General features: G+C 41.6%; 1 protein-coding gene across 12 annotated transcripts in view; it reads left to right on the top strand.

Moving 5' to 3' along the window:
- Positions 1 to 14: 14 nt before the first annotated feature.
- mdfic (MyoD family inhibitor domain containing) overlaps positions 15 to 25,776 on the top strand; it is a 226,433-nt gene continuing 200,671 nt past the window's right edge. For 4 of the 12 annotated variants that reach the window (XM_078941502.1, XM_078941496.1, XM_023952127.2 and 1 more), the window contains exons 1-4: positions 16 to 287; positions 542 to 714; positions 3,849 to 3,959; positions 19,066 to 19,413. In XM_078941502.1, the coding sequence (XP_078797628.1) occupies positions 621 to 714; positions 3,849 to 3,959; positions 19,066 to 19,413 (553 nt within the window). In that variant the 5' untranslated portion in view covers positions 16 to 287; positions 542 to 620. Of the gene's footprint in view, positions 288 to 406; positions 715 to 3,848; positions 3,960 to 19,065; positions 19,414 to 24,720; positions 25,073 to 25,776 lie in introns of those variants that run through there. The other 8 variants (XR_013653436.1, XM_023952123.2, XM_078941498.1 and 5 more) reach the window with 6 other exon arrangements.

Here is a 25,776-nt window from a genome sequence, read left to right as displayed (position 1 = left end):
GAATCCGGATATGATGAAAAGATTTTAGGCACAACTCCGCAAACTACTGTCAGCCACCGTCGAAGGCGTCGCCAGAGCCAAATAAAAAAAAAAAGAAAAGAAAAGAAACCAACAGGACCGAAGTGGACAGCCCAAAATTCTGCCGCGCAAAGTTTCAGGAAAAACTTTTTGAAGCTCTTTTCATTTTTTTCGCCTGAGAGGAAAGGGCTGAACTCAAGCAGGCAGGCAGGGAGGGAGGATGGGAGCTGGGCAGATTTGAAGGAAAGGGGAGTTGTCATGGTAGAAAGGTAAGTTTGGTTTGTAAACTAAAACGGGAATTAATGGAAAAGAGAGCCTCGAAGGCATTTTTGTAAACGGCAGCTCGAACAAACGACCCGCACGCGGAGTTTTATGTCAAAGCGTGGGAGAGGAAATTTCCACTATCATGATGCGTTTGAGGACGTCACTTTTTTCCCCCTCCAGTCTGAATTAGTGAAACTTCTTTTCTCCTCGTTGTTTGTCGCACGCGCCTGTGTTAGTAACGAGACGTTGGTTTTCACAGCACTTGAGGAAAAGGGAGGAACCTCTCTTGTTGGCTTTTTTCCCCTCCTTTATCTTCTATCCAAGAGGACGACTGTCTCATGTCCACGAAGACTGGCCTTCCTACTGAGGGGCCCGAGGGGACGACAGGGGGCCCAGGACAAGAGAAGACTCCCCTGTTGTCAGTCTCACACGGTAAGAAAAACACTAAAACGGGGTCAATTTAGGGGGACAACTTGTGTAGGTGTGACTTGTCTTCAGCTGGGTAACTTTTTTTTATACCTGTTGCTGTCTCAAACTTTTTATTGTCAATTTAGGCTATCCGTTTTTTTTTTTTTGTTGAGTTGTCCCCTCTGAAATATAAAAGAAGTTGGCACAAGTGTTAAAGTCCCACTGCAATCATCTTTTGATCTATTGTATACGTTTTCCCAATGGGTTTATTTTATTACCGTTGTGCCTTTTTGCCGACATCATAAAAAAATGTCATTTTTTCGTAGGATATATTTTCTGCAGGGCAGCAGTTTTTGCCTCTGAGTTGTGGACCGTTGGCTTCCCCTTTACGTCACTGAGAGCTCTCTGTTTACATGACTGTATTTTTTATTTTTTCTCTCCAGCTTTATTGAACAGAATATTAAAGTACAAAACACAACATCAAGGAATCAAATAGGACATCAGCCGCAGTAACCAATGTTATCATCCCAATCGTATTCAATTACACATAGTAATAGACATAGCAGAAACATATAAAAAATAAAGCTTGCTGACTAGAAAATAAAATAGCTTAAAATATGTGAAAAGAATACAAAAAAATAATATTTACAAAACAAAATTTTCTTAGAGGAAGGGATTAATTATCAAACAAAAAGGCACACATTGTTCCAGTGTTCCTTTCCACATGCATTGACTGTAATATAACTGGCTGGATCGTGTGTGACGTCACCAATAAAAAATGCCTTGCTTTCGGTTCCAACAGTTGGGACCACACGTTCTCACTACACTATGATTGGTCAGAGTTGGTCTGAGTCTATATTTCTGGAGCAACCACTTTCCAATCAGGAGCGAGGTTGTTAGAAGGCCTCACCACTTCTACTGAAAGCAGGCTTTGAAGAATCCGTCGCAAGGCCACCTGCCTTTATTGAGGCCTCTGATTGGTCAGTTTCTAATTTGAATAACTTGAACTACAATAAAAAGATCATGGGGAAAAAAAATTAGGATTAGAAAGGACATGTTAATAAAAGCTATCAGACCAAGAGTGGTTATTCTGATGAATATAATAACAACTAGCTGTTTATTTCTCAATAGAAGTCAATGGAATTGTAGCTTTTTGGGGCCATCGGGTACTTCCTGTTTGGAACGCGCAGAGAGAACGGTCACTCAGTTCAGTTCTCATTTACTGTTAATGTTTACATTGCCTTCGCGCTAGCTTACAGCCCCTCACGCCCCCAAACTGACATTATCAGTGCAACAAAATTGGCGAGCAATATTAGAAATATCCATGGAGCTTGTAGCCCGCCCTGCGTATTTTCTACCTCATAAATATGATCTTCTTCAAACGTCATTTTTTCGTCTCCTCCTGATTCACAACAATTTGAACAAAGAAATACTCAAACACAATTTTAAGCTCTTAAATATGTCCTCCATCATTAGAAAAATGCCACAAGAACATGTTAAACACTCAAAAAAAACACACAATTTTCATCAGAGTGGGTCTTTAATAAATGCTTAGCATATTTATCAGACATCTTTGAAGAATCCCTTCCTTTTTTGATAGTGTTTGTGCTTTTCTTCTGCTTTAGTAAAGTCTAAAGAAATGCCATGGCGACAATTAACAGCAACCACAGCCAATTATAGTTTTTAATTAACTTTCTAGTTGCCTCCAAGATTATCACATGTAAAATAGGCATACCCATCCACCCTTTTCTTCAGTCCACCCCCTTCAAACAGGCAATGAACCGTTCAGCATCCCAGTTTAAGTGAGCATCATTATGGCACTGTCAAAAAAACGAAAGTAGGACAGAGAAAGCCATCACTGGAGTGGCTGGATTTCTGGACGTTGAGAGCAGCCATTGACTGGATAAAACATTCCAAACAGGAAGTACCCGCCGTCTCCTAGAAGCTGAAATCCCAGACTTCTTTTGAGAAATAAACAGCAATTACTCAGTCATTAACTTTGTCCGAATAAAGATTCTTGCTCAGCTACCTTTTTTTAACTTATTCTGGATAATCCTATTTTTATCAGTAGTTATAAACTGACCAATCAGATGCCTTCATAAAAGGACGCATTGAGCGTTCAAAACGTTTGACTGGCAGACTCTCCAAAGCCTGGTTTCAAATGGTAGGGGTGTGGACATCCAACAAGCTTAATCCTGATTGGTGAGACTGGTGGACCAATCACTGTTTGCTGACGACGTCTGGTAGTGCAAAAAATGGTGACTGGATTGATATCATTTCAATCGCATGCAGTCGTTGGGAGCCTCTGTGCTCTTGACCCTTTTTTCTGTTGTTTGTTGTGAAGATGAGCCGTTTCCATTCCGACTGTAGCCACTAAAAATGTGTTGGTGGTGCGTCGCCCCCACAAGTTGCAGGCTGGTAGCTCGTCCTTCATTACTTTCAAGCAGAGGTGATTTACAGTGAAATCTCCGCCCCTTTAAAGGTAGTTGTCAAGTTATATTTATTTATTTGAGCTTTTTGCACGCTCAGCGGCATGATTCAGCGAAAAAAAAAAAAAAAAACCTCCACGGTTTGAAAAGACTTAAGGCAACACACTTCATGAATCTAGTCCTTGTGGACAGTTCCTTGCAGAACAAAGCAATAGTGTATGTGAAGTAAAACAAGCCTGCAACCAAGAAAGCAACCGCTTCCAGAGATGAGTGTAAGGTATATCTTTGTACGGCTATCGAGGGCTGGATGTTTTTTTTTTTTTTTTTTCCCCCGCATGTTTTTTCCAATTTCGTTGAATGGGGGCTTTTATGGCAGTAAAAAGCTTGGCAGGTAGCGCGTACCCAGGAGCAACAAGGAGAGAAAATGAGATCCAGAGCTCTGGCAGAGGCCCACACCTGAACCGCCCCTCCGTATTGTGGAGTCTGCCAGCGGTTTGTTTTTTCTAGGAAAAAAAAAAAAAAGCTCTGCAGGCTGAGTCTCATCCAGTTGTTCCTCTTCTAACCCTGCAGTGGTTTCTGTTTCTAGAGCTGCGAACACATTCATTTAGATAAAACTTGGTGTTTATTAGCATAGATCCGACTGTGTTTTTTAATGTTTCCTCACCACTAGTTTGTTGCCCTTTTCCTGCTTTTTCTCACTTGTTGACGGTTGAATGTTTATCACCTTAGATGCTTGTGACGATGAGTCACCAGGATCAACGTCGTCTAGCCGGAAACCCTTCACTGAAGGACAAGGTCACGTGACGGAGGAGAAGTCCAACAATTCCACGCCTGTACAAAGTAAGTCTAAAAGCTGGGGTTTCTTCTCATGAGAAACAACAATTAGCTGTTCAATCAATTCAGAAATAGTTAATACAGTCAGATGGCTGATGTTAATTCTAGTGTGATTACTTTTGCACCCTTTTTTTTAATAGAAAAAGGCTATTGTTGTGACTTTTGATTTGGTCACGGTCAGCTAGAGCCAACTTCAAAACTAGGCTCATATGTCCGATTAACATGCATGTACTCAAAATCCGCCACAAGGACTGAAACTTGGCTCATGGTTACTTGTTTGAGTCTCCATCCAAAGCCATTTCCGAAAATGGGGAAATCCTGTGTGCGATTCTGGCATCGACTCTCCTTCCAGACTGATTATTAGGACTCTATTAACACTATCTATTTACAAAAGATATGCAGGCTCCACAAAGCATTTTTGACCTCTGACTGTCTTTAGTGTCAGGTGGGAGTGTAATGTTCTGAGATGATGTGTGAAACGGTCATTTGCAGTCTTCTTTGGTTTGTTTTTTTTGATGAAGGCGTAGCCTTTATCTCAGAAAAGGAAAGTCTTTTTCCTTTTCCTTTTTAGTTCTTCTTGACTGGGGTTTTTGGACCAAACATTTGATTAACATCCTTGTGCCAAGCAACACAAACCTTTTCTAGATTAGAGCCTCACTTATTGTTCAGTTATGCTGTTTTCATCTCACTCTAATTGTTATCACTTCTTAGCTTAACGGGCTCTTTAGTTGTAGCTGGAGCTAATGTAACATGCAAAAACTATTGTAATTGATTTGAAAGGTGACATTCACTACAGTTTGGATTAAAATTTAGTCATACAGGCTATGTAGTTAACATGTAATGTACCGGTACTCTAATACTTTTGATTAATATTGTTTAATGAGTGCTGTTCATGGTTCAACCTTTTGGATTTTTGATCGGTGCCTATTTAACCCTTCTATCTCCAGTGAAAATCCAACAGATTTGGGCCGTCGATACCTTTCGCCCCTAAGCTGATGTGCTTTTCTGTGGCTTTTTTTCAGCGTCAGAATCCAGTCAAAGAGTTGCGGTAATTTAAAGAGCTTGTGTTATTTTGGTTTTACTGGCAACGACTTCAGTGTTAGAAGGTTTAAAATTGAAATATTGGAGCCAAGTGCTTACAGTACACTATTTACAGTTGAGTTTAAAAAGTTCTGGGTTGTAAATTTTAGACATGTCTGCTGCCTCTGACTCAATAATGTGTCAGAAGTGTATCGCTTTTATCAGTACATGTCCCCTACAGCCAACCCTAAATGGGAAATGACTACGTGAATGGGAGCAAAGATGGGGGCTTGATCTGGACTGAGTTTTAGTTAAGTATGGGAGTAGAGGTGGAAAACCTGTCCTCAAGTAATTCAGGATTTTTATTTTATTTTAGATGACTGGCCAGACATCTTGTTAGACTAATGCTAAATGTAGATATTAAGGCAGCATGTTGGTTAAATGTCATTGATAAACAGGTAAATAGTCTGTGCAACAAGCGATAAAATAGTTGGAAGGGAGATGTTATCCATTGGAGCCGTTACAGCTGTTGTGATGTTATTCAATTATATTATAGATGGGGCTGCATGCTCACCTGTAATCCAAATTTGTCACAGAAACGTACATAAAAACCTTACCCGAGGTGTTTTTTCCCCCTTCCATGATATGTGTTTTGTATCAGGCATGATGACTTACCAGAGGCTTGTTTACTGGTTGTACTATGAAGGGGAGACTTAAAGGAAGAGGGGGAAAACACAGATCTAAAAGAAAAAAACTATTTTCTGCCAAGAGGTTTTTTTTTTCTTTCATTTTTTTATTATTTTCTAGCTTGGCAGCTTCTGTTCAGACGCATTCTTTGATTCGAGAAAATAAGCCCCTGTGACAACAGCTTTGCATGGTATTTGATGTCTTTCCCTCTTCAGCTGAACACACAAACACACAGCCAGCCGCCTGCGAGGGAATTTTTGCAGCGGGAAATGCACGCTGCCTCCTCTGTTAGGACAAAGGCAGAATGCCCGAACTGTTCTTTTATGATGCTCGAGGAAGTTGTTATGCTCCTGCGTCTGTACTTGAATAATTACTGCTTAAGTTACCCTGTTTATGACACACACTCTCACTGTACTTTGTATGTGTTGAGGGCACTAATCTTTGTGCTGCTAGGGGCAATCCAGAGCTCCCTCCCCTTATGTCTGGCCTTATGTTTAGTTTGTGGATAGTGAATTCTCTCAACAGGAGGAAACTCTTTGTGATGCTCTGATAACGCCACCGATTGTGTTTCAGTCATGAAGCTGCCAGTTTAATCCCTAAAATGCGAACCAAAAAAACGGTTGTGCATTAAAGTGCAGTATACACAGGATTGCCTTAGAGCTGCAGAAAGTATCACTTGAAAAGTGACAAATTTATTGAATAAAGTTTTTAGCTTCCAACAAAATATCTGCTGCTGAGCTATTCTTGGCGGAAGCCGACCAGACATTCCACTAGAGACTGTTCTGGTCTTCAAGTAGCTCATATCTCCTGCAAACAGGTCTATTCCTCTCCAGCCTTCTCCACTGTTAGGAGTTTAATCATCACATTATTCACTAGACTGTCATATGCTCCCCTAATGCTGCACTGCTGGATAAAGATGACCTTACTGGCTTCTATTTATCACCTCATTGAAACGAAGTACAACGAATGTGACGTTTTTTTTTAAATGAAGAATTTTGATTGGCTTTTGTGTGAGTCTCTGATTTGTTCCCAGAAATTGACCTTTTGAGAAGTGAATTTTGTGACCCCATGATAAAAAGTAGCTGAGGGATTCTTTAATGGAACTCTGTCACGTCCTTTTCATCTACCTTTGAAAATTGAAAGCATGACGTAAATCTACAAAGGATTCTATCCTGTAATGCTAAAAAACTTGCAAAGGAAAAACAAAATGCAGGAGCTTCAAAACCGTAATGTGTAGGGTGAATACTTGGATATCCGCGATGTGTTTTTGAAAAATTGAGCACGAATATGAATTTGCGATCTTTATAAATATAGTTGATGGGGCTGGACGATTCATCGCTATGCTAATGAGCTGTTCCGCGTGTCGCCCACATGTGATCACAGACCGGTTTAAAGTCAGACAATATTTTCATGCGGTGGACTTTAAGACGTGGCGGATAAATGCAACAAAATGAGTTCATAGAATAGTTATAAAAACTGCGTTTTCTACATATAATATGGAACTTGTTAAGAAGTGCCTCATGAGAGCGCTGCATCTTTACGGTCAATGGCAAGAATCCAAAACATGATCATGTTTATGGCTGTTTATGTTATGATTTCATGAAAAAACGAATCAACTGGAAGCTGAATTAAGAAAAGTGCTTTTTTTCTGTCAATCTGCTCTCCATTAGTAAATCTGTCCTTGAAACATATTCTACAGTAAGCATCGTGTTTTTATCTGCAAATCGTTAATTCAGGAATCAGATCGCTACCTAAGTGATGATCTACAGCCCTAAAGAAAGGTGCCATATCAGAGCCAGAATATCAAACTGATCCAGGTGCTGAGTTATCATTCCATCTTCTAAAGTGCTATGAGACTTCTTAACCTTCTGCCACTTTAGTTTCTCTCTCCATCTTCTCTTGTTACTAAAACTGAATGCTGATTGTTGTTTTGCAAGCTTGGTGTCTTTAATCCTCCGAGCCCTTGTCTCTGCAGAAATAATGTGTCTGCGCCCAGACCTATTATAAACCGAGGCATAATTTTCAAGTGATTACTTAGCAGTGGGTCATGGAATCAAACACTGTATAAATAGGGTGAAATGCTAGTGTAGAGGTTGATTAAAATGGCCATTGTAATTCTACCTCTGTTGTAATTATTTTTTCATTGTCTTGGTGCAGATAGATTTCATATGGGAAATTTCAAGTGTGCTAATTAGCATATTTTAGTGCCCAAGACCGTTCACTATTAATTTTTTTTTAAAGATATTCAAAAATACTTGAGCCAGATGATTAGATATGCATATCTCCACTCATGGTTTGTGGTCTTTCAAATGCACGTTGGATATAAGGAAGCATACACGGATAATGGATTTTAGTTTCTGTTTTTTTATGCTGCAGATATGCAAATATCTTACTTAACCATATTTTTCAGACTATAAGGCGAAGAGGTGTATTGATTCATTTAAAAAAATGATTTGAAATACTAGGGTATGGAATACCCGCTGACCCACGGATACTATTCCTAGGACTGTTCCCAACAGGAGTGACTCAAACAGGGGACGAGTACCTTTTGAAAGTCATGATCATGGCCTGCAAAAAAGCCATAACAAGAAATTGGCTTAAAAGTGAACCACCAAGACTGGATCAATGGACAGGCATTATGGAAGAGATCTGTTCTATGGAAAAAATGACATTTCACTTACGCTTGAAAGCTGATAAATTTCAACTCCACTGGAGGAAATGGAGGCAATATGCACCCCGCTCAGATCTTCAAACTCAAAACTAACTTTTGTTTTACCCCACCTGTTCGACTTTGCTTGTTTGCTTTATTTTTTTATTTTTTTTTTATTCTATTATATTTCTTTATTTGATTATGTTCTCCTATTTTGATTTGATTGTAATCTAAAAGTGCAAAACGAAAAATAAAAAGTTATAAAAAAAAAAAAAAAAATGATTTGATTCATATCATAATTTCTGGGTGACTATACGATTCATAGTTGATATTGGTTCATTTTGAACGATCTGATTCATTGACTGGAGTGAATCCAGGACATCTTTAGCCAAAACTTCAACCAGTGGTACTGAACAGTGCAGGTGAAGTTTTCCCTGATTCCTTGGATGTCTTGCCAGATAACCAAGTTTAAATGAAGTATGTGTACAAAGACGCAAACAAGAATGAATGTCAAATCCCTTCACATTCTAGTTTCCTAAAGTTCAGCCCTCTGTTGTGTCGTCTGCTGTGATGGCACTCTGGATTTTAAGGCACACTCGTTTTTTGACAAAAATTGAAGTCTTTACGTGCGCCTTATCGTGTGGAAAATACGGTAATTAAAGAATTAGAAAACGACCAAAATTGAAACAGAAACAGTGCCGTGGAGCTCAAGTGACATATGGGGACCACGCCGACCAGAGCCACATATGGCGGCATCATTGCTTTTCACAGGAGAAAAAAGATCAACTAGTTCAAATGACAGAGGCGCAGTGGGGATTACTTGGCCCCTAACAGGGTTTTGGCACCAACATTAAGGTTAAAACCGTTTTTCTATTACCAGATCTCTGCTGATGTTGCCCCCGCCAGCTCTGAACCCCTCGAGCTTCCAACTCCTTGGCCCCCTCGTGTTTGCAGGTTCAGCGCCTCGCTGTAGGTCATTCTGCACCCCCCCCCCCCCCCCCACCTTCCCCAGATCAGTGGAGGGTGACCGGGGACGACAAGCTGGCTCCCATCCAGACGCTCCCATCCAGACTCATGGATATCACTGCAGACTCAACCACCACCACCTCCACACTCTCATAAACACACACTCCTCTCTCGCGGGCTGGAGCTAAAATCAATACAGGCGTCTCTGTGTTTTAAAAGCCACTCAGAGGCAGACGAGCACCTCTGTCCCGAAGGCTGATCTCTCAGCTTAAGGCGTTGATTGGCATCCCGAAGACGCGAGGCGCTGACCCACAGCTGTCCCATTAGCAGAGGGTTAATGCTGAGATTGATACTGAGCAAGTAAAGGAACTGGATGTTGGGGGGGGTATTTTGATGGACTGCCTATCCTCCCTCTGACCTGGAGCAGACCTCTGCTGCGTTTTGGCTTGGGGTAGCTCTGCAGTTGCATCCTCATCTCCGTCTGCAGAGTGAGGATCACTGAGCTCCCTGAACATGAACACAACAATGCGCATGTGCACCTCTGCGCGCCTGCACTTAAATTTAAAACGGGCGGGCTTCTTGTGGTTGGACGTTTGAGGCGCCCGGAATATTTGAGTCATCGGTGTAACTGAAAATGCCCCTTGTCCCTCCTCCTTCCATTCCCCCCCGCCTCCCCTCCCTTGTTCACTCCGGCTCTGTTGCTGTGTTTTTGTTTTGTCAGTAAGGAGAGGAGTGGAAGCAGGTTTAAAAAAAAAAGGAATATTATTATGAAGCCTGGCAGCTTCCTCAGGCCTTCTGAGTCACATCCTAATTAAACTTCCTCAAAGTTGGGGCGTCTAAAGGTGCAAAGTCTAAATCTGAGCAAAATGTGCTCTCTGACGTGCTTCCAGCCCTTTTCAGGCTACAGGTTCACCTGTGGGGGGGAAGAGTCAGATGGCAGAGAGCACATGGTTTATATAGAAGTTTAAGTGGAAACAGACTCAATAAAATGTAGGAAATAAACATGTAGAGTTCTGATGTCCTCGAGGCTCAAATTAACGCCACATTCCACGCTAGAAGACCTGAGACTTCTGCAGCAAAGGCCTTTGGGACGTGGATGTGTGAGGTAATGCGAGTCAGGATGACTTCCCTCCTCGCTAGGATTCTAGTGAGAGATTATGGCGTTTCATTAGGAGTCAGTGATTTTTAAATGCTAATTAACCTTTTTTTTTAAAAAGAAATCAAAGAATAATTGATGACTCCTCATGCTACTGTTCTACCGCTTCCCCAAACAAACCGTACCTCGTGTGCAGAGAGGTTCATTTTGTCAAATCAAACTCTTGCCTTTTGAAGAGGCTGCTGTTTCATGTCATTATGCAGAACTGTTTCCATAAAGGTTGTTTTTGAATTTAGAAACGCTAAATCTCTGACTTATTGTTGTCTTTGAGGATGGAGGAGGTGTCCCTTAAGTCACATGACCAGCACGTTAAAGATCATGTTCACAGAATAAAGTCACAAGAAAAGGTTTACGCAAAGAAAAAAATCTTTTCTATCGTTCTATTCATTTAAAAAAATTAATAATTACACCTTTATTTACACGATTGATGTGAATCAGCGAATTCTGACGTGGAGAAAAGCGGCTTTTCAAATCGGCTTTGCGCTGTCCTGCAACACGTAACTTGCGTTAATTGCGTAAAGTGGTGCAAAGCCACTTTTCTCCGCAGCAGAATCCGCTGGAATTACGTAATTTGCATAACTGGTTGCTAAGTTACAGTAGTCAAAACAATGTCAACGCTGGAGCGGAAGGTCTTAAAGGGTTAAAAAGATGTTTATTTTCAGTTTATAGGAAAAAAGGCAAATGAAAGAAAACAGCAAAACAACACAAAATAGCTTGTATTTACTTTTTGCAAGAACAGATGAAAAATTATATATTTTATTATAGTTTATATATCACTTAAAGCAACATGAGTATTGAGCACCACTTGGTGAAATAAAGACATAAAACATCTCGAAATATTTAAAAATGGGGGAAAAAAAGGGAGTAGGGTTAAATATATACTTTTCTTTTTCTTCTAGCGATGTGTGTTACAAAAATGTTCTTTTTTTGTTTAAATGAGATGCTGCCAAATGATCAGTTTTGACAGAAGACTGTGAATAAAGTTCTGCTGCAGAGACACACACAGACTCACGCACACACACAGACTCGCACACAGACTCACGCACACACACAGACTCACACAGACTCGCACACACTGCATCTGCTGATGAGGATCCAATATCCGAACAGGTAATTTACTGTTCTTGAGCAGTCATCATCATCATCAGCAGCATGTCGGCGGGCGTTCTATCGTGGATAAATACGAAGGCGTGTGTGCTCGTGGACAAACTGACAGAGCTGAGATGGCTGCGCCATGTCCAGAGTGTCGCCATTTCCTTTATTATCTGTTGGAACAAGTGACATTTATGTCAGCCGGTGTCAGGTCGCCGTCCAGCCTGTGTAAACGCCGCAAACTTTGCGTGGCACCCACATTCCAACACTGCTTAATTTTCTCATCAAATGCCAGGTCTTGCTTTGCCCGGATGACAGTTCACCGCTCTTTTTGCCACACAGATATCTGCATACGTTGATATTAATCTCCTGTTGATTATGTTCTTTTTTTTCTTCTTCTCTGGTGTAATTCTTCAATGCTGAGCTTTGAGCGACTTTTGCTGCTAACTAGTTCTTCCAGAAAATAAAGAAAGTCCTTGTGTTGGAGTTTAGAAGGTCAGGCGGTAAACGAGGCTTTGATACGCCCAAGGAAAATTTCAATCAGAGCCCTTTTGTAATAACATTCATTGTGCTATTTTCCTCTGTGTGTATGTGTGTCTCCCCCCTCGGTCTCAGTGCTGTGTAAGTCCCCTGGTTTTGCGTCTATAAATACGGACGGGGAGGATGTATAATTTCTAATGAGAAAATAGATCCCTTTGGATTGAAAAGTGGAGGCTGTTCTGTTTGTTAGGCGGAGAGATCATACCTCAGGCTGTTTTTGGCAGTGCGGTGGGGCGGGTGGGGTGATAGTATGGGGAGTCTGGCTGGGGTCATTGCATATTTGCAAATTAGCATTTCAATCATGCAGGTACATGGCCAGTCAGGCGGAAAATGTACATGTTTTTTTTTCACTACGGGGTACAGTAAGATAAACAAAACACGGGAGGAGTTTGCAGATCCAGCTTCCTCGATGTCGTTCCTCACTTTCTGAAGGAAGCTCATGGATATCTGCACACATATTCCATTCTGTGCTAACACCCAAACCCATAGCATTGTGTAATAATGACTATTAGGAGATGACTACACGATCTGGATTGTGGTGTTTTATTTGGAGGGAGTGATGTGACATTTGAATAACTGTATGTTGTCTATGATGGGCATTCTAATAAGCCTGAACAAACACCTTTCCCTTCCTCTTCCCCTGTTTTCTTTGCGTCTCGGGGGCATTAATATTAAAAAGGGCCACGCTTTCAGAAGCCTGTGCAGGCGTTGGATCTAGTCTACACCTTACCTGCAACTCTTGATGTAGGGGTGTGCAAATGAGAATCTCGCTTTTTGCCCCAGTTGACCTTTGTGGTATATTTTCCACATTCTTGGCTTTTTAAACTTCTTGTTTATACAGCTTTGTTTCACTTGACATGCATGTATGCATATACTCTCCTGGTGTGTGTAAGTGTAAGCGTGACGTGCGGTGGGCCTCATCGTCTTTCCTCTTGTCTTTTGGGTGCAATTGTCAGTTCCCTCCTGCAGGACCCATTTTCTATTACAAAAACTGTGGTGTTTATACAGTATACTCAGTTTTACATAGAGAGCGATCTCTTGCACATCTCCAGTGCAGCTTCAAGCTCTCTAGACACTGTGCTGCGTGGTCCCAGTGTGGCCCAGCCACTGAAGACTCTGTGACAAATGGCAATTATATTTGTGTGTTCTTCATGAATCCATCAAACACTGGCCTTTTAAAAATGCTCCCAAGATATTTGAGGCTGTCAGCTACTAGTCGCTGGGACCAAATTGGGATGCTGCTTAGACAGTCAGGAAGCACTCACCCCCTAGTTTCCCCTGTGATGTGTGTGACAGCGTGTGTAGGGAAATACCATGTTTTATTCAACCACAGATGTACGCTCTCAACAGTTGTTGATGTGCTAGAAATAGGGCAGTTACAAGTCCAATTTGGTGTGTGTCTGGGTTTTTACATTATGTGTATACTGGATGTCCAGTTCCTCCTGCTAAACTGGGCTCTTATTTTTTTTTTAAATCTTGATTATTTTAGGAGTTTAAAGTTAAATTTAGGGTTCTTGTTATTGTTTGGTAACAAATTTCACTAAAAGGTTTTTAGTTAATTGGTCATTTGCTTAATTATAGGCTGTGTATGTTATCAATGGATGAGTTTCAAAAACTATTTCATCCAAACTTTATACAGGTTATCACTCTGCTACTTTGTATCTTAAAGTCTATATTCCCTGGTTAGTTGGCCCCTTTTGCACTTTTAGGCAAATATTTAGCTTTTTATGTACAGGGTTCCCTCGTTTTTCGTGGGAGTTACATTCCAAGAATAGTTCTTGAGGTGAAATTCATGAAGAAATTATTCACTCACTGTATAGTTTATAAACTTTATAAACTTTTCTCAGACAGACATGAGCTTTTCTCTCTTGTTCAAGCTCTCAAAGTTCAAGACTTTGCATTAGAAAAATGCTTCCAGTCTTACAGAATGAAATCTGATCGCTTTTAAAGATTTATGTACGTAGAATTGGCAAACTGAACGCATCCTGTACAGTAGACATGGTGGGGAGAAGATTGTCTTCAGCCAATCAGGATGCAGAACACAATAAAAAAAAACATGCAGATTGGCGCTGGATACGATACATGACACAGCAAGACCGCAGAAGGTGAACCACGATATAGCAAGAGACCACTGTACAGTGATCTCTAGCTTTATCACCATTTATCTTTTACGACACCACAGTTAAGCGTGATTTTAGGGCAGATTTGAATGCCTTTTTTATTAAAAACAGTACATCGTATTGTGCATCCTGATTGGCCGAAGACTATTGTCAATCAATCTTCTTCAGGCTCCTGTTCAGTACAGAATGCTTTCAGTTTGCCAAATGTTCCCAAATCTTGGATTGGGAACAGATTTTCGTTTTCATTTAATAATACTGGATTTTTCTATGAAGGTTTATGCTTTGAGAGTTTAAACAAGAGAGAAAAGTGTGAAAATGTTCATGTCTGTCTGAGAAAAGTGGATTAAGTGTTTAGTGAGGAGTTTTTCAGCCTTAAAACACCTAGATTAATTGTTAAAAGTGAGGCTAACTACTTTGTATTGTTTGACAAGCGCGGGTTATTTTTAGAACATAACATCCGCGAGGAACAAAGGACATCTGTATAGCTCTTTTAAATGGTTGTTAGGGTAATGCAAGTGTCCCATATGCATTGGTCGTTGGTTTCTATTGTTATAAATTCACATGAAAAAAACAGATTTTTTTTTTCCCAAAAAAGTTTTTCACTCCTCAGCTTACCAGTAGAGCCCATTTCTCATAATCCTAATGTTTCTGGGTTTCTTTTTTCTCATTATCTCCTCATTTTTCTAATGGTGACTGTGCAAGTCTGTCATTGCCATCTTTGACAGTATCATCATTATTTTGATCAATGATTATGGATATTGCTCCAGTGTGTCCATTAATCCCCGTCACTGTGTTCATCAGGTTAAAAATAAAGCCTGTGAGTGGATATGAAGGCCCTCCAGGAACCTGCCTCTGCACTGCACAACTTTTCATGGACTTCAGCCACTTGTATGCGTGTTTGAATCCCCAGTCCCTGCTTATGCTCTCCGGTTTTTTATGTGGTGGTTTCTTAATAAGTATTCAGACTTGGGCAAATGAATAGCTTGACCTCTTCAAAAGTTAAAGGTAATTTTGCCTCCAGACTACTTGCGCTTATATGTGAGAACTTATGTGGCAAAGTCACACCACAAAAACTTGGAAAGGTACTGCAGTTACCCTAAATATTGTTCTACGGGGAATTGATTTGCTTCAGAATTATTTAAAGAAACTTTTTGGCGCTATATCAAACTCATCCAAAACATTTTTTTAGTTTATATTTAAGTAAAATGTGAATAATGAAGGCTAGAATCACTCTTCATTCTTACGTTTGCATAATTTATCCCACACATTTAGTATATACACATTTAAAAGCTGAATATATATAAAAAAAAGAATAAAATGTACCTCTTAAAAACACACTTTTGTTATATTCTTGATTATTGTTTTATTGCCTAAAATAACAACAAAAATAGTGTCAACTGTTGAATCAATAGTCAGTGTTCATGGTGATATACAGAATATTAATGAATTTTTATTATGATAACTGGCTGTTAAAGAAAAAATTATATTTTGATTAATTGCTTAGATTTTTTTGTATTAAAGAATGCTTGGCAAAACAAGTTTGTTGAAGTTAAAGTAGAAACACTTTACTCCATTTCGTCATTATAGTTTTTGCAGCTTTCTTTCTCAATCCTCAAAAAATAAAAAATAATAAAAAGTTGCCAAACTCGGACTGAAGAACGGGTCAGTGGACCAGCCTGCATTTAGTTTGGAGTTTTTCACAGTAGAAAGTAAAAAAAGAAATGGGAGACTCCTAAAACTCCCCATTCTTTGATGAAATCGAGTAGTTAAAAGTTTTTGGGTTTCGTAAAGATATGTTGATTTGGTTTGCACTTCAATGCCACCTTAAAAAAACCTCATTATATTGTCGTTTTTGGTTTTGCCACATAAGAACAAAGCAGCCCAGTTTAAAACGTCTAGGCAGCAACAGATGCAGCCTCCTTGTTAGTAAGCCTCAGTCCCGTCTTGCTCGTCATGGGCAGCCTATGAGGGGCTTGTCTTTTGGAGGAAAAAATACCTCTCAACCTGCTGTTAAATCACTGCATAATGAATTCCACCCAGTTGTCTAATTCCAATTGCATGAAATCCCCGTCCCCAAAAGTCTATATTTGTTTATTGGAGCTGCACGCGGAAGCCCTGAATGAAGAGAAGGCAAAGCCCAGCGTGTGGATTTAATTGCTTTGTTTTACATCCACGTTCACGTCTGGCCTCTCCCAGGGTGATGTGTTTGTTAAAAAGCGCCAGCGCCCGTTCCCACACTCCGCTCTCTTGTTAACAGTAATTGTTGGTGCGCCGACGGAAAGGAAAATAAAGATGGAAAGAAACGGGAAAGTTCCACGACTGCCTTCCACTTGTTTTCAGGACATTTACCAAACACTTTAATCAAGTTTCGCCGACGCTGCTGTTAAATAACGCCAGAGTTCAAGTTAAAGGTGTGAAGACAGCACAGAGTCAGTGTCTATAAAGGTAGTATTAAAAAAAACCAGGTTCACAGGGACAAACTTGAAAAGAAATGAATAATTCACCGAATCTGGCAGAGTGTGCTCGTGCAGCGGGGCTCTGATGTGGAGGGGAGGTAATGCAGGAGGAACTCCCAGTAGAGCTGAATGTGCAGGTGTTCTCTGCAAAATGCCACCTCCTTTGCTCAGTCACATCCTTCCCCTTGGTTCTGATCAGACAGGTCGCTGTCTCCAGACTTTCTCTGGCTGTCACACACACTCTCTCAGAAAGACTAGTTGAGGCCATCCCAGAGCTTTCAGAGAGCAGATCATTACTGCTGCAGACAGCAGCCTTTTCATATATGTACTCTATCACAGGCTTCCTCAGTCTTTGCACCGCGGCACTCTCTTCCTCTCACTCGCACAAACATCTCTCAGACTACACAGGTGGCTTTTGTCACAGCCGGGCTCATAAAGTTCTATGTGTCTTTGCTTCTGTCTGTCGTTCAGGGTAGAAATATTTGCCAGCTGATCGATATTATGTTGGAACATCGCAGCGCCAGGTTTGGAGGGAGACGTTTAACTCGCAGTGTCGCTGCAATCACTTCTGCAAGAAGTTGACTTTAAATCTACGGGGGGGGGGGGGGCAGATCAAGTTTTTGTTCGGTTGAAATAAGATTTGCAACTTTTTTTCAAACAAATGATACAGATGGTAATCCTTTGTTGGTTGAATATGCGGTTTTAGTGGCGCAATCAAATGTAGCAATTTGAATAGTTTCATCAAAAATCTTTGCTAGCAACACTTTTCTCCCAAAAAAAAATAACAAAACAATAATCTTTAAATGAAATGTTTGAAACGTATATTTAACCATTTGGTTGGCATTCTTTTAACTGCCGGAACTCTTAGACAGTTACCGTATTTCCAGTGGATTCTGAAGCGGAGGAAAGCTGCTGATGGCAGCACTTCACAGCAGCAAAGTGTTTACGCAGTTGCTGTAAATCAGCTGATTAACAGACACAAGCAGCTTTGTGCTGCCATGCAACAACACTTTAAGTTAGTCTCGTGTTGCATAGCAGCTCCAAGCTGATATCAAAAGCCGCTTTTCACTGCGTCACAATCAGCCGATTCATGCCGACTGTGTGAAAGGTGGAGGAGTTTGCAGCAGGTCAAAGGCGTGTCATTTTGGTGTGGGCGGGGACACGCGCAGCTTAGTTGCCTTAGCCTTAGACAAAACTGCTCTACGGCTAGATTCAAACTGTCTGCTGGTGGAAAATGGACAAACCTGTACGGGACACGCAGGTGGCTCAGAGGAAATGTCAAGGTTGTAGAAGAAATATAATGAAATGGCCTGTAGAGAAAAGTATTCACAATTTTTATGGGCATGTTGCAAACACTTCAAAAACATGCAAGGGTAAAGTAGGTGAGACGCAGGCGTGTCATACAGATTTATCCTTATTTTTTTTTTAAACCCCCCCCCCCAATCCTGCCCACTTTATATGGAGTTTTATTAGGGCTGTTTAAGTGATGCACGCAGCCTGACTGTTAGAATTTAGGAAATTAGACAGAGCGTAGTGTGTGTGCACCTCCTAGGGCAGGGGTGGGCAATTCCAGGCCTCGAGGGCCGGTGTGTCTGCATGATTTCCAGATAGTCTTGCCCTACTCATGGCTGATTACCTGGTTCAGGTGTGTCCAGCCAATTAGAACATGCCAGAGCAGGGTATGCTGGAAAACATGCAGGAATGCGGCCCTCAGTGCCCACCTCTGTCCTAGGGGCATCCTACAAACACTTGCATGTCACCTAGACACCCCGTGGGGACTAATACTTCATACATGTGCAACGGATCACAAAGCTTGGCTGGTACACGAGTGTGTAGAACCGTGGCTAGTGATCCATATGGATTGCGAAACAGCCATGATCCGCTGCACCCATAGTACTCACACTTTACAAACTAATAGAGCAGGGGTTCCCAAATCCAGGCCTCAAGGACGAGTCCTACCTGTTTTCCAACCATCCTGCCATTGAAGCTGCTTATTGGCTAAACACACCTGGTCCTGGTAATCAACAGCGGATAAGGCGGACTTTCTGGAAAACTGGCTAGAGGTCGGCCCTTGAGGCCTGGATTTGTGCGCCCCTGGACTAGAGTGTGGTGTAAGGGCACCATACGATAGCGTCACCCTTGTACATCATGAGTGCGTGCAACTCACATTAGACTTAAAAATATGGAACAGTTCATTAACCACATGCAAAACAATCCTACGTTCCATATTCATGAGCTTTGAAGTGGCCGCACAAGCCTCAAGGGAACTGCGAGACAAACCTGTGCTCCCTATAAGATGAGGCCGCTCCTCTAAATGACCCTCCATGGACCCGTACCGCCCAAAAATTCACAGCTCCCATATGTGTGCATGTGACTATGGGCCTGAGCATAAAATGATGTCCTCCACTTTGTTTTTGTCTTCCAGCTCAGCCCCAGTCCGACATTAACCCTCCAGCCTCTGAGTCTTCTGGTGGGGATGCCACCAAGGAGCAAAACGGCTTTCACCATGGTAACGTCAGCAAATCGTCCCTGCGTAATGGAATCCACCCTGGACCTACGGGGAAGTGCACCTGCGGGGCCAACATGGCCGCCGGCTCCGTGAGCGGGCCTGACCCCGGAGCAGCAACGGTGACGCAGCCCAAGAGGCAGCTGTCCACGCCCGTCTCAGACAGGGTGCAGAGGAAGCTGAAGTCCAGCCTGTCGGTGAACAGCGACAGCAGCCGCCGCAGCAAAGGCAGTTCCACAGGGTCGCACAAACCGCCTCTGCCAGAGGGTGAGTATCAACGCAAACACCAGCATGCAGTCTAACTTTACTAACACCTCAGCACTGACATGCTTCTGCCTTTTGCTCCGCTGGTCATGAATTCATTTTTCCACATATAAAAAGGCTGATTAATGATATAACTTGTCAAAAATTCCAGACAAAAACAGTTCAAGTTACTATTTTAAAGCAAAATGCTATCAGTAATAGTGGTGGTCAATAGTGGATGTCATTCTTGGCATAGCAATGCGTCACTCAAGATAAGTTTAAAAATAAGAATGAAACTTTTCCGTATTCACAACCTTTTATGTTAAATCTTTAACACAAAGCATAAGCTCCTATGTGGACCTTCTTTAGAGTCCAGTAAGCGTTTACACACTTATCATAGTTCCTGTTGGTTCTGAAGTGGAGCAAAGCAGCCAATGCAACACTTTACGTGAGTAAAGTAAACCTTACGTTAGTAAAATGTTGCATAAAGAGTAACGACTGTATGCTACGTCGCTTTTCTCAGCGACAGAATCCGCCGATTCACATGGATTGATCGTGTAAACACTTCACTACTTCAAAGTGTTGCACATCAGCGCAGAGCTGCTTTTCTACCCTTCAGAATCCACAGGAATTACGCTAGCGGCGTAAATATTTGGGGATTTACGGCCATCGAATGAATGTAAACACTGGAGCAAAGAGTCAAACTAAAAAAAGTCATGACCCCGTTTAATCTGGGGAAAAAGAAAAAGATTCAGAAATCAAACGACTTACCCAGGATGTGATTTTTAGGAGCAAATAAGGCCACATTTTTCCACGCCAACTTCGGGGAATTTTTCAATTTCTAGCCAAATTCATCACCAAAAGCCTGTATTAAAATATGTCCACTCTATTGAATCTGTTTATCTTGAGTACAGAATATGTGCAATGGAGGTTGTTGCTGATTGCTGACGCTTGAACGCCTAAATTTGAATTCATAGCTAAAGCTTTAAACGAAGTTCAAAGCTTTGTAAGCTCTGATCAAGTAATCAGAGGAATGTAAGACAATGGTTTAAAAAAGAGAATTTTGTCAAAAGCATAAACATGTGAGCTATATTTAGCAGCACCAATTGTTTTTATGTTCTTTTGTGTCTGAATATTTGAAACAAGAGGAAAGCGTTTTAAGATGCACCTCCAGCTTCTGCTGGCTCTGACTTTTTTTACAGCGACATTTTTAACCGCTCTCATAAGGCGGCACATCATTCCTCGCAGCTTTATGGGAGTTTTTATGGCAGATAGTTGTGTTATGAACAAACTGTAGCTCCGTAAGGACGGGCAGAGTTTAAGCTGTGGTGCGTCTTCTCTGCTGTAGCAACTTGAAATCGTTTGTTAGGGTTTTTTTGAACTGAATTCTGCTAGTTTCCCTTCAGCCTTTAACACCAGAAAGAGAGCAGCAACACACTCGTTCTCAAAAATGGCCAGGTTTGGTGATGTGAAAATGTTTGTGGGCTAATAACTCTTTCACCTGACATTCTTTGAACATCTGTATTTTAAGAACATTAAATGCAACGGAACCATTTAATGAACATTTTATCGCAATAGCATACTTTTCATTTCTTTACAAAGAAACCAGACATATCTAAATACATTTTTACCAAAGTTACTGTCAATTTGACATTTTTTTTCACCGTTCATTCACAGCTAGCTTCTTGTACACAGTTTTTAGAAAATGCTGGGGATGCATGTTATTGATTTTATGACGAGAGCCTGCAGGCTGGTTAAAATTTGAGAGCGGGACTCATTAAACCCACGTGCAGGACTTTGGACATGCAGTGGATTCTGACTCGAAGAGAAATGGCTGACTTACGTTGATCGCAGAGACACATTGAAATCAGAAAAGGTCAATACTGTACAATGTTGCATATCAATGCAAACCTGCTTTTCTCTACTTCAGAATTCGCTGGAGTTATGAGGCTAATCGCCTAAATTATTAAAGTTACACTGGTCCACCAAAACGTCAACACTGGAGCTAAAGCTCCGGTGTGAAAGGGTTAAAGAATGTCCTCAAGGAAGCAACTCAGTTCTTAAGAGCGCTTCTCAGATATTACTAATAAATTCTTCTCTCACCTTTTAATGATGGCAGTGCATCGACTATCATATTTATCACTCCCGTCAGGCGAATGACATCTCTTCTCTCCTCCCCGTGGCTTTTATTTTTCTTAACAATAAGTCAGAGAGTGGGTTTGGCGTGCAGGGAAGCCGTCACTTTGTCAGGTGTAAGGCCGAGGTGAGTGGAGTAATGAAGGCGGCTGGCCGGTCCTTTTCCATTCTGAAGATAGGTGCGATCGTCTAATGAGGCCTGAGAGCACGGGGTGCCTATTATGAGCCCTGGCCAGCCTTCTTTGGGGCCCTCACACCTTTTCGGGCCCTTCTTTTTTTTAATTTTTTTATTTATTTTTTTGGCTCTCCCTACTCTCCATTAGCAACACCTTGGCCCTCATTAACAGGACCTCACCGCCGCCCGCCTGCATCTACTGTAGTCAGCAACTGGGTGTGTATTTATGGATTCCTGCTATTTTATCTTTTATTCCAAATTTAGTAAAACCAATTTTTGCCTTAAAATTGGGATTTGGGGGATTCTGAAAGAATCCAACAGACGAAGGGGGTCCACAGATGTTAATGGAGCGTTGACTGAACATGAGAACTGGACCTAGGGAGTGTGAGGTCACTGGACTAATTGACCCCTCAATATAGGAAGTACCTGCTGGGTCCCAAAGACCCATAGACCTCAAATAAGGAATAAACAGCTGTTACTCTGTCATTTTGTCTGTCAGAATCACAATTTTCGTTCTTACGTTTTTTTTAAACAAATACTTTCTTGCTAATCCTAATTATCTTTAATTATATTTTTTTGTAGTGGAAGTTTTTCAAGTTATAAACCTGATAAAGTTGTCGGGCATTGAAAGTGTTTGACAGATTCTCTCAGGCCTGCTTTCAAGCGGTAGGGGCAAAGACTTCAACAAGCTCACTCTTGATTGGCTGACTTAGGCTGACACGGACCAATCACTGCCTGCAGATGATTTCTGGTTCCAACATGACGACGACCATATTTCTGAAACAATGTAACTGGATTCCCTTTATTTGGTTGGAGCAAGAAGTCATTTTCTATGGGCGAAGTAGTTCAATCACATGGTCCAGTTGTATCATACAGTCAGTGGACGTCGCCATCTTGGAACCAGCTATTATTTGGAGGCACTGATTGGTCCGAGTCAGTCTGAGTCAGCGTTTCTACTCTTGCCAATCAGATTATTGAAGTATATGCCCCTATCTGATGACCAAATGTTTTGAACGGTGGGCATGGGGGCCAGCAGGCAACACATTTTTTTGAGGCATCTGATTGGTCAGTGTATAACTTGAATAATTTAAAAAAAAGAAAACCTTTTTAAAATTAATTATCATTAGCAAGAACGTGTTAAAAACAGGTGGTTGAGTAAGAATGGCTGTTCTTACAAATAGAACGAGTAACAGCTGTTCATTTCTCAGTAAAGTCTATGGGATTCTTGCCCCTGGAACTAGCGGGTACTTCCAATTTGGAAAGCAAGGGGGGAGGGGCCACTCGGTCCAGTTCTCATATAGAGTTAATGGGTAGCAGCCACCATGTGATGCAGAAACGCAAAATTCCCACAAACAAAACAAGAAGCGTCACTGACGTACGTCTTTTTAACACCTCGAGAGTGTCCACCGGAGACTCTCTTTCTCCGCTTCCTAATTGGTGTTGACGAGAATAAAGAGTGCAGGAAAAAACAAAAAAAAGGCAGCTCAACAAGTCTCATTATGGCTTTTGTGTTGCTTATTTGAAGATGCGAGAGCTCTCCAAATCAATATGTTCGCTCTCTCAACTGTTTATTTCCCCTCGGAAAACAGCCAAGCTGTTGTGTTTAAATGTTTACATGGATTACCATAATCTGTTTGCCTGTGAAATTAGCCTCCTAAACAGCCCCCCCCCCCCCCCCCCCCCCCCCCCCTCCAGACACAGGAAATAAAAAGCGTAAGCTAGCAGAAGCTAGCTCTGGGGAATCTGCTGCTCTGTGTTTCTTGGCAGCAAGCTGCTGGCACAGGAGCCTGTTTGTGATAAGAGCTTCTGAGGAGTCATTAGCTGCAGTGTGGTGGGTTGTCTCCTCGCATTCATGAATTCTCTGTAATCGGTTCCAATTTTTTTGTTTTTTTTCCCCTCCTCTTTTTCTAAACTCTGAGCTGTTGCCTGCGCCGCAGATGTGCTTTCCTGTCCTGAACCTCTACATGTTTTCTGGTTCCCCGTCCAGTCCGCCACAAGGCCTCACTTCTACTTGAGCCGTCTTGGCCTCCTTTTTTTAATTTCTGCTTTTCCAGCTTTCCATTACCATTTTTAGTCACCATTTCTAACCCTGCGAATCTTTGGTCTTTAGCTCATCAGGTTTATGTATAATGCTACATAAACGCTGGGCATGTGATACGGGTTCAAGAACTTGCATTCGGCTCGTTTAGCATACAGTGTTCACACTGAACTGTCCCTACCCTATACTAGACCATGTTTGCCACCAAGAGTGCAGGCTTGGTACAAAGTGTTGAGGCGGTACCATACTCGCATATCTGTTTCTGTCACAGCTCTATTCCGATATATGAAAGAGTTGGCATCATGTTTATCCGGCCGAACAAAAACTGCAATGATCAATTTCTCCTTCATGATCAATTTTCAAACGCTTGGCACTTCAATGTTTTGAAAAGGACACTACCCAAACGTCGCCAATCCAAGTCCCTGATTGGTCAAAGTTCAACTAGTTTAGCTTTCAACGCACATTCAGTGGCTGTGTGTTTTTGTACATGGCGCTTAAAAACTTGCACAGCTACACATGAACGAGAGAGTTTTGAATGCAATACACATTTACTTTTCATTTAATGTCCTTTTTCAACGTGCCTTGCAAAGGCCGGTGTGAGCGTAGCATAACAGTCTAGCAGAAATGTGTCTTGCGTCCAGTTTTGTGTGCATTGTACCACCCTCCCTCTCCATCTTCTCACTAAGTTTCGTAAGATCCAGACTAATCGCCGGTGTTGAATTATACATCTAAGTGAATAGCAGAGCCGGCCGGGCGGCCACTGCCTCTTGTCTGTGTACTTTGTTTGCATCGTACTCTCCGTCTCCTGCTACTTTCTCCGCGCTGGCATGGCTTATACCCTGCGGGTCCTTCAGAGTTTGTTAGGCTGAACTTTGAGGCTTTGAGCTCGGCGCCGTGTTCATTATTCTCACTGGGGTTTTTGGAGCATGCGGATCTAAACAGGATGTTTTTCTTCCTTTTCTGTTTCAATCAAATCCACAAGTTGCCCCGACAGTGGCACATTCTCATGCATCTTCCATCTCTACCGGTGTTGCGGCCTCGGATGAGGATAATAAGATGCGCTCAAACTTCAGGCACCCTCAGAGATGCAGACACGTACGATTGCTCGTTTCATGTTCTCGCCTCGGTCTTGTTTGTATCACAGCGAGCTGCTGCTTCTGGTCAGCTCTGCAGCCCTCAGCACTGCAAAATTAAGGCAGGAAAAAAACCCAGATTCCCCTCCACTTTGATTAATCAAACATGAGCATTCAGCGGGCCCTCAGCTCGCCTCCCCTGTCCATCCTCCACACTCTCCTTCTTTTGCTTTTCCTTCTAACCCAATCAGTAACAGCCTCTCCCGACAGCTCAAGATGGGTTGATGAAAGTTATGCAAATGTGACCTGTTTGTAATGCTATTTTTCTGCATCCGTCCACATCATGCCTTTTTAACACTCCAAAGGAGTGGTGCTGCTTTAGCCTCTGATCAAAAAGGAGACGGCTGGAAGAAGTGTGGGCCACCCGCACAAACCAGAGGATATGAAGTTTATTGACTGGGTATGAAAGCTGAGGCATGCTTATAGTGGTTTTATGGGTTGTTTTCCCCGTCTAAATTAAAGTTTATTAAATATTTGTTTGTTTGTTTATTGGTTCGACTTTATTGTGGTTTAGAAACTAAATTAGTTTAAATAAGACGCATGAATTTGTGTTTGGTTTCTCCTAAGTGAAAAAAATAATTGACTTAAAAAGGCAAAACAAATCCAAATTCCGTCCAGCCATTCTGTCCCATTTGGGGTTATATCATGCTGTTCTTAAGCCTTTCAGAGAAAACTATATCCATATATATGATAATAAATTGCATTGGCACATTAAAGAATGATCTATTTATAACAAACGAGTTATTTTCACAGTTAATTTTCCCACCCAGAAGAAAGACAACTCAATATTTGAGGCTCCGCCTTTTGCCCTGTGTGGGTACCGCCCATTTCATGATGTCAACTTGGAGCCGGCCTCGACAGTGTGTCGCCGTTTCACCGACGAAAACAAACAACGTCCAAACTTT

This window comes from Oryzias latipes, chromosome 23 (genome assembly GCF_053564925.1).
Source record: "Oryzias latipes strain Hd-rR chromosome 23, Olatipes_Hd-rR_3.1".
NCBI lineage: Eukaryota > Metazoa > Chordata > Actinopteri > Beloniformes > Adrianichthyidae > Oryzias > Oryzias latipes.
This window is presented reverse-complemented; position numbering and strand designations above follow the sequence as displayed.